The following is a 14,028-nucleotide window of genomic DNA, read 5'->3' on the forward strand; positions in this document are numbered from 1 at the left end:
GAATGTGAGGTGTGAATGTGAATGTGAATGAATGTGAATGTGAATGAATGTGAGTGTGAGTGTGAATGTGAATGAATGTGAATGTGAATGTGAATGAATGTGAATGTGAATGAATGTGAGTGTGAATGTGAATGAATGTGAATGTGAATGTAGTGTGAATGTGAATGAATGTGAATGTGAATGTAGATGTGAATGTGAATGAATGTGAATGTGAATGTGAATGAATGTGAATGTGAATGAATGTGAATGTGAGTGTGAATGTGAATGAATGTGAATGTGAATGTGAATGAATGTGAATGTAGTGTGAATGTGAATGAATGTGAATGTGAATGAATGTGAATGTGAATGAATGTGAGTGTGAATGTGAATGAATGTGTGTGTGTGTGTGCGTGTGCGTCTTGGCGTGAGCGTGAGCGTGAGCATTGAGCGTGAGCGTGAGTGAATGTGAGCATTGAGCGCGTGAGCGTGAAGCGTGAGCGTGGCTGTAGCGTGGCGTGTGAATGTGAATATGAATGTACGTGGCGTGTGAATGTGGCGTGGCGTGAGTGTAGTAGCGAATGTGAATGTGATATGTGAGTGTGAATGTAGTGTAAATGTGAATGTGAATGTGAGTGTGAGAGTGTGAATGTGAATGTGAGTGTGAGTGTGAGTGTGTGAGTGTGAATGTGAATGTAGATATGTGAATGTGAATAATGTGAAGATATGAGAGTGTGAATGTGAATGTGAGGTGTGAATGTGAATGTGAATGAATGTGAGTGTGAATGTGAATGAATGTGAATGTGAATGTGAGTGTGAATGTGAATGAATGTGAATGTGAATGAATGTGAATGTGAGGTGTGAATGTGAATGTGAATGAATGTGAATGTGAATGAATGTGAATGTAGATGTGAATGTGAATGAATGTGAATGTGAATGTGAATGTAGTGTGAATGTGAATGTGAGTGTGAATGTGAATGAATGTGAGTGTGAGTGTGAATGTGAGTGTGAATGTGAATGAATGTGAATGTAGATGTGAATGTGAGTGTGAGTGTGAATGTGAATGTGAATGAATGTGAATGTGAATGTAGATGTGAATGTGAATGTGAATGTGAGGTGTGAATGTGAATGTAGTGTGAATGTGAATGTGAGGTGTGAATGTGAATGTGAATGTGAATGTGAGTGTGAATGTGAATGTGAATGAATGTGAATGTGAATGTGAATGAATGTGAATGTGAATGAATGTGAATGTGAATGTGAATGAATGTGAATGTGAGTGTGAATGTGAGTGTGAGTGTGAGTGTGAGTGTGAGTGTGAGTGTGAGTGTGAGTGTGAATGTGAATGTAGATGTGAATGTGAATGAATGTGAGTGTGAATGTGAATGTGAGTGTGAATGTGAATGTGAATGAATGTGAATGTGAGTGTGAATGTGAATGTAGTGTGAATGTGAATGTGAATGTGAATGTGAATGTGAGTGTGAGTGTGAGTGTGAGTGTGAGTGTGAATGTGAATGTGAATGTGAATGAATGTGAATGTGAGTGTGAGTGTGAATGTGAATGAATGTGAATGTGAGTGTGAGTGTGATGGCGTGGCGTGAAACGTGAAGAGCGTGAACGTGGCGTGGCGTGGCGTGAAACGTGAAACGTGAAGTGTGAAGCGTGAAGAGTATGACGTGTGAGTGTGAATGTGAATGTAGATGTGAGTGTAGAATGTGAATGTGAATGTGAGTGTGAGTGTGAATGTGAATGTGTGTGAAGTGTGAGATGTGAGTGTAGTGTGAATGTGAATGTGAATGTGAATGTGAATGTGAATGTGAATGTGAATGTGAATGTGAGTGTGAGTGTGAGTGTGAATGTGAATGTGAATGTGAATGTGAATGTGAATGTGAGTGTGAATGTGAATGTGAATGTGAGTGTGAATGTGAATGTGAATGTGAGTGTGAATGTGAATGTGAATGTGAGTGTGAATGTGAGTGTGAATGTGAGTGTGAATGTGAGTGTGTTCCTGTATTTGTGTTTGTCACCCGCTTACCAGTGGGGCTCTCTGGTGGTCCCCAATAGTTGGTCGTGGAGCTGTAGAATACATGTAACTGAAGAGTCTCTCGATCTTCCTGAAGGGAACACCACCACCTCTATCGCTCATCTGCAGTGAAACAAAGGAAGAAAAACAAAACATTGTTTAAGAAACCCTCAGCTTCCAATTCTTGAAAATGATACATAACACAGCACAAACAGACACTAGGCTCGCCAGTACAGAGTCAGCATTTGAAATCTAATAGGGAAGTGTAAAGGAGGCGAACTGAGCTAGCATGCTAGTTGCGCGTGTAAATCCTCACACCCCTAACCTTAAGAACGGCTCTAACCGCTGAGTTGGGAGCCTGGGCTTTTCGGCTCAGTGGTTAGCGCGTTCGACTCGCATGCCAGTGTGTGTGTGTGTGTGTCGAGGTGGCGGGTTCGAGGCCTGATAGCAGCGAACGAACCGACCTTGTGACAGAAGCTATACCGGATTCGCAACTGAAGCACTCCGTTCGCATAGTGTAAAAATTGTTTTAGAAGACTGGACTAATTTGTTTGAGTGTACAGGTCTCACGTCTGATGTAGCCAGTTCCATTGTCTACGAGAACGGAACGCTTCAGTCACGCCCCCGGTGTAGCCTCCCTGTAAGAAGTAAGGTCCTCTGAGTTCACACACTGACCAGGCCAGTGGTCACTGCTTAGAGGCATAGTTTCTCATGTGTATTACTCTGGGCTACTACCCCTTAGCCACGTGGCCTGGATGTCCCTTTTGGAGCAAAGGTCAGCCTGCATGGGCATGCCAAGCTAACTTAATTTGCTAAATATAGCCGTACATGCGCTCCAAATCTGATTAATATGAGCCATGACCACCAGTCTATTGCAGGCGGATGACTGGTGCTACTTGCCGGGTTACATAAGAGTTAGGTCGAAAGACAGAGTAGCAGCACGTCGCACATGACTGTGTGACCTGCCACACTAACAGAGCCTGCTGGAAATCATTGCAGTTTGGTTTCGTGGTGGCATTGTGCTCAGGAATTCCACTGGAATTTTTAGTCTCAATGTGAAAACTATGTTGCTGGTTTTTTTCTGAAGAGCACATATTGCCTGAATTATTTCCTGTCTTGCTTTGACTAACCTTAATTGTGAGGTCTTCTCCACCTAAGGCCACCGTAACTTTGATTGCAGGAAGATTGTTACTTGCTTCATGTGTCTCAATGGTCGCTCTCATAGCATTCTGTAAATGAAAAGTTAACATTTATGTTTTCATTCTATTTATTTATCTCAAACTGTGAAGAACGTAGAGCATCTAATGGCTATGTGATCTTACCTTGAAGAGCTCAAACAGCATATGATACAAGTGGGAAGGGATGTAAGATATGGAGATTGGGTCATTCCTGCTGTTAGCTGAAACAAAAACAAAAAAAAACTTTCATTCATTTCCATCATGTTCCAGCGTGTTGTGCAAACAAGTACTATCAGAGAGATGCCAATAGATCTTGCAATCTGAGCTAGCAAGAGAAAGAATAATAAACACTGACGTGACGCCTCTATAAGAGAGGTTTGACTTATAAACACTGACACCTCTATAAGAGAGGTTTGACTAATAATCACTGCCAGGTTGAGGCTGAGCCTGAATGTGTATTTGAGCAGCAGCAGCTTACCGTTAATCTCCGTCATCTCGAGTTCAGGAGCCCCCAGGTAGTACTGTTCACAGAGCATCTTGGCACTCTCAAAGGCATCTGTGGGACAGAGCAGACCAGGAGCGTGAGCATAAGGAGTCGACATGACAAGAGCGTTGTTTATAGTACAGTTTCGCAGACATTCGATGATGAGGCAACTGGTCCTCTTGCTTTTTGCTCATGCTCACCTCGGATAACTTCTGTGACGTCACACTGGGAGTCAATGCACCCGATAGTATTTGGATGGGCAGGATTTGTGGTCCCGTCAAAGATAAGAGCTGCGGACAGAAAGACAAAGAGAGGTGGAAAACAGTTAGGGGGAGTGAAGAGTTCGCTGGCCCTGGTGGAGTACATCAGGGCCCGCGGTTTGTGCCAGGGATGCAGGTAAATAATTGATATGAGCCAGAAAGAACCAGCCAGGCTCCACTCTCGCAATGCCTGACCTGGAGTTCATAAAATACACTGAGTCACCACTTAATTGAGGGTGGACAGATCAGGTTCTGCTGATATCAAGCCAGAAAAGGCTAGCTAGGACAGGGAGGGACAGCCAGATTAAACCTAGTTTATGTCCAGTACAGCAGCCAAGCTGACAAACAACATTTCCACCTCTGCCCTACAGGTCTGGGCTACAGGTCTTTTAGTCATAAAACTGCGTCAGACCTCCCGCTTAGCTCAGCAGAGTGTACTGAAGAGATGTGAACTGCTTACTTAGCAGGTGCAACAATGAACCAAGCTTGCCAAGGACTTGTAAATGACTCTCAATTGCAACCTGTGTTACTAAGGCACCTATTACAATAAACTATGGGCCAGAGCTTGTTTGGGTGTTACCATAATGATTAAACAGCTGGGACCCAGACCCAGCTAACAGGGTCATTTTATTTTGAAAAGGAAAGAACAAAACACTCACTGTGCTGGTTAATGAGCATGCGGATGGAGATGCGGCTCATGTAGAAGCGGTCCAGGAAGTACTGGATGTTCTGGCTGGTGACGGGGTCCTGACCAAACGCGTCTTTGTATTCAATGATTCCCTGAGCCATGGTGGGCACAACATCATTGTGCCGGTTCCTGATGGTCACCAAGGCATCGTTAAACCTTGAATAAATATGGAGGGGAAGGGAAGCTGAGTAAGCATGTGAAGGCCCTGATACAAACCATATGAAGCAGTTCAGTTTATTGAGGGTTGTGCACAATTTGAATTGCAATTCTGCTTCCTGTTTGCTACCTCAACTGAAATGCAAGTGAAATTCAAGAATTGAATTGGAATTTAAGAGCCAGTTTCAATTCAATTCTGGAATTTTGCACAAGCCTGATATCATATTTACATACAATACAATATATATTTTTTGTTATTATTTGTTTATTATTTATTTATATGTTTGGATCTGCCTCTGCCCTGTTGGATACTTACGCATCTAAAACTCTGTGGTCATCAGGTCTGTGGTCCAGGAATTCCAGGATTTCCATTAGACTCTGGATGTACCTGCAGAAGGTAAACAAACAGATGGGAGGAATGAGCTGACGTCCCATCACCCAGCCATCCCCTTCCCCTCAGATGCACAGCGCATTACGGTAGATTGAGCCTGGCAGAGCGAATACTGGCAGGGGCAGGCCATTTGCTTGCCATTGAGTAGGGGTACTTTTCCACTGGTACTTTTCCAGCGTTTGAGTGCCAGCCATCTATCCCCCTCCAAACACATGGGCGCACACGTACACGCTTACCCCGCCCCAACACCCCTGAAACCTAGAGCGGTGGTATGCACACACACACACACATTTTCTCATCTGATACCCACCCACATGCCATTCATGCTTGTCCTCCAGGCTCAAGCCTTCATGAGGTAAACAAGGAATTAGTGCTGTGCAAAGAACTCCATTCAACAGCAACCAGCAGGGTCATCCACCAGCACGCAAATCAGACCAACGTGGCAGCTTATTGCCACCAGTTAACAAATCACGTGCAAGCACAAGCAGATGGGCCTTTCCAATCAACTCATGTCCTGTAAATTGTGTGTGTGTTTGTTTATCTGTGTGTTAGTGTGTGTGTGTGTGTGTGCGCATGAGCGCACATCAGAATAATCGAATAGAGAGTGTGTGTGTGTGTGTGTGTATTCGCATGTATGTGCGCGTATCACAATACTACCTTTTACAACAGGGCCAATGTGTCCATGTGTGTAGTAAGTAGGCTATATCTATTTTATAAAGATCCACAAGCTGAAATGAAAGGGCAAATAGTACCATCCAAGGTAAAGTGCTTTCATATCAGTTTACAGTAGAGTTGTTTTTTCTCTTTCTTTCATTCTTTGCCTGGGGCTCTCGGGCACTGGGACAGCCTATGCTAAACAACTCAATCAAACAGCTAAAGCCCACCTACCAATGCACAGCACAGGATGTCAGACAGACCATCCCCCTCTCTCCACCAATCACAATGCAGTGTTCCTAGAGGCCCTAGTTTGGGCTTCATCCCCCATACCCCTGGGTTGATGTAGTGTAAACAATGTGAGAGGTTATGAATCTACCCCCCACCCCCTTCCTAAATCCCCCAAATGTTTTTTGGGGAAGTGCCTGTTGACTGTACAGTAGGCCAATGACAATTTGCTAAGGCTATACATTTACATATCACATTATATTATGATTATTACAAATATTTCACACAGTCCAGAGACATTTTTAATGTTTTCTCTTCGACAAAGACGCTATAACAGGTCACAAAGAAGTACCCTAACAACAACAACAACAACAACAACAAAAGAATCTGAAAAGATTTAATGCCCATGTAGGCTAATAACTGTATGGCGTTTCATTGTACTGTACAGCAATTTCCTGATCTATTTCAAATAGAGTTCTGATGATTGACTTCCTGTTAGAGAGGTCAGTCAGAGTATGCAATAGCCAACAACAGTGTCCGTTAGAACGTTCTGTTCTCTACTGCGTCTGCGGGGAAAAACAACTCTACGCGTCCGCGCAGCAAATGTCTCATATTTCACTGCATGGCGTCGCTAGCCCACAAACACGTTCAGCTGCTCGCATGAGCGATGCACACGTGTAAATAACAAGAATTGCAACATGAAACATGCACACCATCCAACAGTTATGAAAATAGCGAAAACGTTTAAAGATCTAAAGTTCCATGAATATTGCGCGTTTATTCTAAAGATGGCAGATTACATGCTGCCTATTCAGCCTGGACGAGTCCAAATGTAGGCTATATTTAAAAACAGTAACACGCTTTCATTTCATATCTTTCGCATTTTTGTAGCAACTTCAAATGTGCTTTCCAGGCGAAACTGAATGTCAGAATCAGTTCCAAGGCGGAACAATATAGGACAAAGTTCATCCAATGTAGCCCACTTCTCATTGCATAACACAGCGGTTCACTCAACATAATAAAGAGTCGTAGACCCTTTAATAGCTATAACACCACTAGGCCTACATAACTTTTTAGCCCACATAACAAGCATTTTTGTAAGACTTCATAGGCTTACTACATCTTTGACAAACTATGAATTTATGCTTCCGACTGATGGTATGTAGCACATAGGCACTACCGGATGTTTTCACTTACCAACTCTGCACAAGCTGCACAGATGGGGTAGTGAGCAGTCGGTCAGGCATAAGGCTAATCTCTTTCATGATGTTGGACAGCCGGACAGGCAGCTCTTGCCGCAGGAAGGCGAATGAGGTCTTCTCGCAGGCGTTCGTGGAACCTATCAAGCAAAAACAGTTTGAGCAATGAAGTATAGGCCTATACTGCCATGAATGCTGTGTTTGGCTGTGATGGTCGTTGTGCATTAATGTGTTCGCAAAACAACACTATAAAGATGCGAAACACCTTTGAGCCTAAATGGAATTGAAAGCATCTCCATCATCTTTTACCATCACCATCATCAACGACAAGTGTAAGTTCATTGTCCACATAAACAACAACTAGCCTACCAACCAAGGAGAATAGCAACACACAATAAACCGTTTAGGCGAAAACATTAATTACAAGGAACAAGACAAAACTGCAACTTATATGCAAAGCCTCTAACTCAAACTCACCAAAATCCAAGAACTGCTTCATTGACAAAGGAGATGGAGAAAATTTTGAGAAATGGTCAATGTGCTTGGGCACATTTGCCAGCGCAGCATTCTTCATGATAAATCTGACGAACTTCATGATGCAAATTCAGTAAAGATAAGCCTTCACAAATTATTCAGAGAGTTAAGATAGTCGTTAAGTGCGATGCTCCTGTCGATTCTAAAACTCGGGTATCTGTCACCTGTGTACAAATCTCTGAAGATATCAACAGTGTTTTCGGTCTTAAAGTTTACCTTGCCAGAGAAGGGAACGCCCATTCTAATACGTCTCTCCGCGAAGCCGTCCAATGAAACGAGAGTGCACCGCCTAGACACACCCTGCAAGAATTCTTGTAAACATCTCTGCGAGCGTGCAGTTCTGACAAAGGCACGCTTTCATAATGCGTTTGTTCTAAAGACCGCATGGAAAGTTATCGCTGGAAGCTACTTCACAACAAGGTCATATTTAAGTACTGACAGTAACACCATGTATTGCGCTTTGCTATTTTGGTGTGGTCAGTGAAGACACTTAACCATAAAGTCACGACTGTCATTTTAGTAGTATATGTGAATATTTTCCCCACAACAAGTGGAGAACTTGCTTATTTCAAAGCTATGCCTGCATAACAGTAGTCTTGTAATAACGTATGCTATACGTTATTGACTTATATGACTTATTTTTAAACTATGTGGTGAAGGATTTATTTCCCATAAAATATCACTGATTGCTGATTTCTCAATGCTGCAATGATATTAGTCTTATTTGCATGTTTTGTTTAACCAAGAGGTATTCTCAGTGCCTGGTTGATATGGAGTAGAGAGAACCAGCCTAAAAAGAGTAAAATTGTTGTAATATGTTTATTTTCTTTGAAGTACACACAGCATTATGTTTCTGGCTCAAAACACAACTAAACTGTGCACAGCCTGGACAGCTTGTGAGTGTATAGTGTATTCTGTAGGCCTACTTCACATGCCCATATTCCTTTTAATTTAGTTTTAAAATGGTATTGATAATGATGATAAGCCTAGTTGCTCATCAAAATCACTGCTTGCATATGTTGTTTTGGCTGAAAAAAGCTCCAAATTGGAAGCTTAAAAAAGCTGAAAAAGTTCCAAATTGGGACAAGTGTTGACAACAAGTTATAATGGGACAAGCTCCTTTGACAGAAGTGTAATACTGTGACTACAGCAGCATCTGCTGAATCCACGTTTTGGACCAAATTCATGCAAGTGAAAAATGCAGTATTAGTGTTTTTGTGACTCTGGTCTGTACACACCAAAGTGAATGCTTAAGTTTTACTAAGTAAGTCACTATGTGTAGCTGTTCATATGAAAGAGTAGCAGCAAGGTGGTGATTCTAGATGTAATGCCATTTGGAGAGCCTTTGGCTAGGATGATGGCATGGAACATCAAGTGTTCCTGTGACTTTCTTCAGTGTCATAGCAACCCAGTGAGGGGAAGAGGTGCGGGCACTGGATTGCATTAGATTGTTTTTGGACTGCATCCTGGAAACTGTTTACGGTACACTGTCCCAGCTATCAGTGAACGCTGATGGTTTTGTAGTATCAGCTCTGCCCGTGCTCTGTTAACTCCAAATACTAAATTAGGGCACAGTGTTCTTTTGTGTGTGTGAGGACAGTGTTCTTTTGTGTGTGTGTGTGTGTGTGTGTGTGTGTGTGTGTGTGTGTGTGTGTGTGTGTGTGTGTATGTGCAACCCCAAATCAGAAAAAGTTGTGACGTTGTGTAAAATGCAAATAAAAACAGAATGTATTAATATTCAAGTCTCGTAAACCCATATATAGCAGCAAAAAGGACATAGACAACATATCAAATGTTGAAAATAAAATTTTTGACTATTTCATGGACAATATATGTTCATTTTGAATGTGATGCTTGCAACGTGTTTCAGAAAAAGTTGGGACAGTGGCATGTTTACCACTGTGCTGCTTCACCTCTTCATTTAAAGGAATTATCCGGAGTAAAATGCACTTTAGATCAATTTACGGATGATTGGGAGTGTATGAGCCGATTGCGAAATTCCAAATTACAATTTTTAAAAAACATAGTCCAGTCCATACAACTTCATTTCAATTTCAAAAGAAATACTGGACTATGTTTTTTTTTTTTTTTTAAACGGCGACGAAATTGTGAATTTCCAGAGCGTGTTACTCCACACTTGGCAATCGACTTCTACGGACTTTCCCCTAAAGATGGCAGCAAAGATGGCAACATTTCCGGAAAGGTACTGGCTTGATGAAATTCATTCTGGACTCTATCAGACCACATAAAGACCTCGGGATACTTCGGTTTGGCTTTAGGGACCCTCTACTCACTACCACGTAAGTGTAATGTTGTTTGGAACTGTAGAAGAGGTATAAAAATTGCGTTTTGTAGCGGCGAAATAATATGCCCTTTTCACTTCCACGCTAACAAGTTTTGACTACAAATGGTAAAATCGAACTTTCTCAAAACACATCCGAATTACATAATTTTGATGTCAACTCAACGTGTGTACTCCCAATCATCCGTAAATTGATCTAAAGTGCATTTTACTCCGGATAATTCCTTTAACAAAATTCTGTAAATGTTTAGGAACTGAGGAGACCAGTTGCTAGAGATTTGAGAAGGAAATGTTGTCCCATTCCTGCCCGATATAGGATTTCAATTGCTCGACAGTATGAGGCAGGGCCGGTTTTAGCCTACTACATTTGGGTGGGCTAATAGACATTTTGGGTGGGCAACATAGCAGAGCAGTCAAATTGGATCAAAATTGACATAAACATAAAACACAAACACAGAAAGATCGGTACTATCTAGTTTGAGTTGTTGCAGCCAACAGCCAGGGATAGGCAGTATTTCTGATACATGTATTTATAATAAGTATTTCAAATACAAAATAGTATGTTGTCATTTGTATTTTATTTTGTTTGTAGGTGTGTATTTTTGTAGTTGTAATGACATCAAAGAGTGCAAAACAATGAATGCAGCCTCTGACTGGTGCTGACTTGTAATTTGCCCAGATTTGCTGTGATCAGAACATTGAGATTTAGGAGGATAATTCAGTGCAAGATGTGTAAGGTGTACGTTACTCGCACACACCAACACCAGGTTTTTTTTGAGAACTTTAATCATCAAATGGAACACATGGAACCGGTTATGTTGGTACTCCCCAAATACTTCACAATTTCATGTTAAGAAGCAATCATTTGTCCACATAGGTTTATACAGAGTAATGAATACCCCATACAGCCTTACTTCTAAGAGACTCTGCCTCTCTCAGATGTTCTTTTTCATATCCAATCATATTGCCAGTTACCTTTTCCTCCTTTTGTTATCATTACACAACTTTTCCAGCATTTTTTTTTACACCCATCCCAGCTTTTTTTGTTGTTTTGTGTTGCTGGTATCAAATTCAAAATTAACATATATTTCCATGAAATAGTAAAATCTGTCATTTTCAACATTTGATATGTTGTCTGTGTCCTTTTTGCAATTAAATATGGGTTTATGAGATTTGCAAATTATCAAATTCTATTTTTATTCGCATTTTACACAACATCCCAACTTTTTCTGATTTGGTGTGGTGTTTGTGTGTGTGTGTGTGTGTGTGTGTGTGTGTGTGTGTGTGTGTGTGTGTGCGCGCGCATGTTTGGTTGCAATTTCATCAATGCATACAGCCCTCTGAATGGGCCTTGTATCAAAAGGATGGGATTCATGACACCGGGTCACCGGCACAATGTAGTGGCCGGGGAGAACACAAGTCAACAATGCACTGCACCAAAAACAATCAGTTGTCATGGGAATCCTGAGATTACTTAACTAGAATGGTGGATTAACCGCACTGCCCATCAACTCAACCCGCTTGCTAAGCAATGTCACACCTGGCTGCGGGCCAAGGACTGTACCGCAGTCATGAGCCAAAGGCCAGACGCCAACTTATTGCTTTGATACTGCCAATAATGACAACAAAATGTACCGGTACAGTAAACAAAGCACGTTTACTCTTGACTTCTAGAGAAAATGGAGAGATAAAGAGAGAGGGAAGGACATTAGTAAATATGATTTGCAGTCAGACTACAAATAGTTGTTGTTCTGAACAGTTGGTTGGTACACAGACTAGTTTGGCCGTATGACAAATACAAAAGTAACGCAAACACCAATCGGGAAACCCACAAACTTGGTTCTCTGCCAAGAAAACAATGAAAGCTTGACTGGCTCCTGTATGAAACATTTGGAGGAGCAGAGCAGGCATACATATTTGTCAATAAGTACTGCTATTCTGAAGTGTGTGTGTGTGTGTGTGTGTGTGTGTGTGTGTTGGGGGCTGACACAATCGGCAGGGAACAGGAAGTGCCTCTGTCTTACCAATGCTGCGTCCAAAGAAGAAAAGAGAGATGTCGGAGACATGGTGTTCTCAGAGAGCAAGTCCCAGCCTCTGTGTCCCAGAAGTCTGTGGACATGTGCCAATACTCAACAGTCACTGTGAAGGCACACTCACTCAAGCTCGGAGAAAACAAAGAGGATTCAAGGTCAGAGGATGACTCTCCAGAGTTGGACTGAGGCTGACTGGAGGTTGAAGGTTGGGTTTGGGCACATCAAAAGTACTACAAAAACTGGCAAAGAGTAGTCAAGGCCCTAAAATAATCATTTAGTCAAGTCCTAAAATAATCAATTAAGGCCTAAATAATCAATTAGTGAAGGCCTAAAAGATCTGCTGTCCTTCCTTATGTCGATGAATTTGACTCATGCTCCCTAGCTCTCTTGATGTGTGACTTAAAAATGTTTAAAAAGTTTAAGATTAGTAGGGGTAGTCCTACTTGAAGACTCACTTTTTGGGTTAAATGTGTAGATTTCATGGTAAAAAGAATATCATTCTTCTGATATAAGTCTGCTAGGTAAGGGGGGAATCTAGCTTCACAGCTTCTCAGAATGTATATTCTGTATCCCTGTAATGTCTTTAGACTTGCACGCATACTACTTATTGTACGACTAGTACTGTATAAAATTAGTAAATGCTCGTACTGTATCTGAGGGCAGTGATCTCAGCTGTACTGAGATGACAAACAACTCGTGTCCATGTCCAACCCCATGTCATGTTTACCAGTGACCTTATTGCACAGTATGTGCCTTCAGTCTTTATCCTTGGCACCTGTCTGTGTATCACACAGCTACAATCCCCCTTAATCCATGGAGTACACACAACACACTGACTGGTTTTTGCTATCTAGAAGGTTGATTTAACGGGAGTTGATCATACTGGAACCACATTTACTGTATGTCAAGAGGTCAACATACACTTAATAGCTTAATGGTTACTGTAGGTACAGGGTTGTTGACTAATACACCTTTGGGAGTGACCTGTAAACATTTTTTGTGTTGTATACTGAACATGAACCTGGTATTGAGAAACAGTTACAACTGACAAGTATATATATATAAATTCAAATGAATCATTGAATAATCAGCATTAGTGACATTAAAGTTCAAAAACTCTTTATCTATGATATGACCTAATATGCTGAGGAAATAAATTCAAAAGTGCTTCGGGAAGAAGTTTTTTCTTCACATACAAGGCATTTCAGGCCACAGATATAACCTAGGGGACACAATGAAAATAAACACTCCCCTCAATGCCAACACTTATTTCTTTGCATTGATGTGCGACTATAGAGTTGATGAACTCCGGTGATATGCAAATTCCTTGCTGCCGACATTGCAAAGGACTTTATTTTCAACACTTTGTTTTTATCAACACCAACAGGCCGTTTTATAAAAGTAAATGTTCCAATCAATGATCCAGGCAGCACGTTTTCTTCTCTCTCCTTCATTTTACAGTCTAATTTTTACTGACTAGAACGGCTCGGGGTCAAAGGTCATAAGGAATCGATTAATCTGCACAAATTTTTTTAATCAGTTATTTTTTCTCAAATTAATCGAAATTAATCAGTTATTTTGACAGCCCTAATATAGGGCTGTCAAAATAACTGATTAATTTCGATATATTTATATATATATATATATAATCTAGAGTATATGCTTTATATAAAATATGGTTTATAATAACCATAATGTTTCTGTGTAAAAACAGGGTTGTTTGTGACTGTGACATGTTTCCACTGCCGTGGAAGGTGAGCTCACAAGACGACTTTGTTTACAGTATACTTTGGACCGTCCTTGGCACATATGTTTTTCTCGTCCTTGACATTCCACTGCAGATGTTATGTCTTGAGTAAGGAGAAGATTATGTACATACATGCCATACACCTTGTAGGCCTATGTGTACAGATTGCCCTCTGCTG

The 14,028-nt window shown here is 41.2% G+C and overlaps 1 protein-coding gene across 1 annotated transcript; it reads right to left on the bottom strand.

The window, feature by feature from the left end:
* Nucleotides 1-1,932: 1,932 nt before the first annotated feature.
* LOC125296300 (pyruvate dehydrogenase (acetyl-transferring) kinase isozyme 2, mitochondrial-like) lies at nt 1,933-7,961 on the bottom strand. The gene is made up of 9 exons (XM_048246137.1): nt 7,712-7,961; nt 7,233-7,374; nt 5,079-5,150; nt 4,578-4,762; nt 3,859-3,948; nt 3,653-3,730; nt 3,319-3,395; nt 3,127-3,225; nt 1,933-2,119 (listed from the first exon to the last, which is right to left on the bottom strand). The coding sequence occupies exons 1-9, from the start codon at nt 7,827-7,829 to the stop codon at nt 1,997-1,999; spliced, it is 984 nt and encodes a 327-aa protein (XP_048102094.1). The 5' UTR covers nt 7,830-7,961; the 3' UTR covers nt 1,933-1,996.
* Between the last annotated feature and the right edge of the window lie 6,067 nt (nt 7,962-14,028).

Source organism: Alosa alosa, chromosome 6 (assembly GCF_017589495.1).
Source record: "Alosa alosa isolate M-15738 ecotype Scorff River chromosome 6, AALO_Geno_1.1, whole genome shotgun sequence".
NCBI classification, from domain to species: domain Eukaryota; kingdom Metazoa; phylum Chordata; class Actinopteri; order Clupeiformes; family Clupeidae; genus Alosa; species Alosa alosa.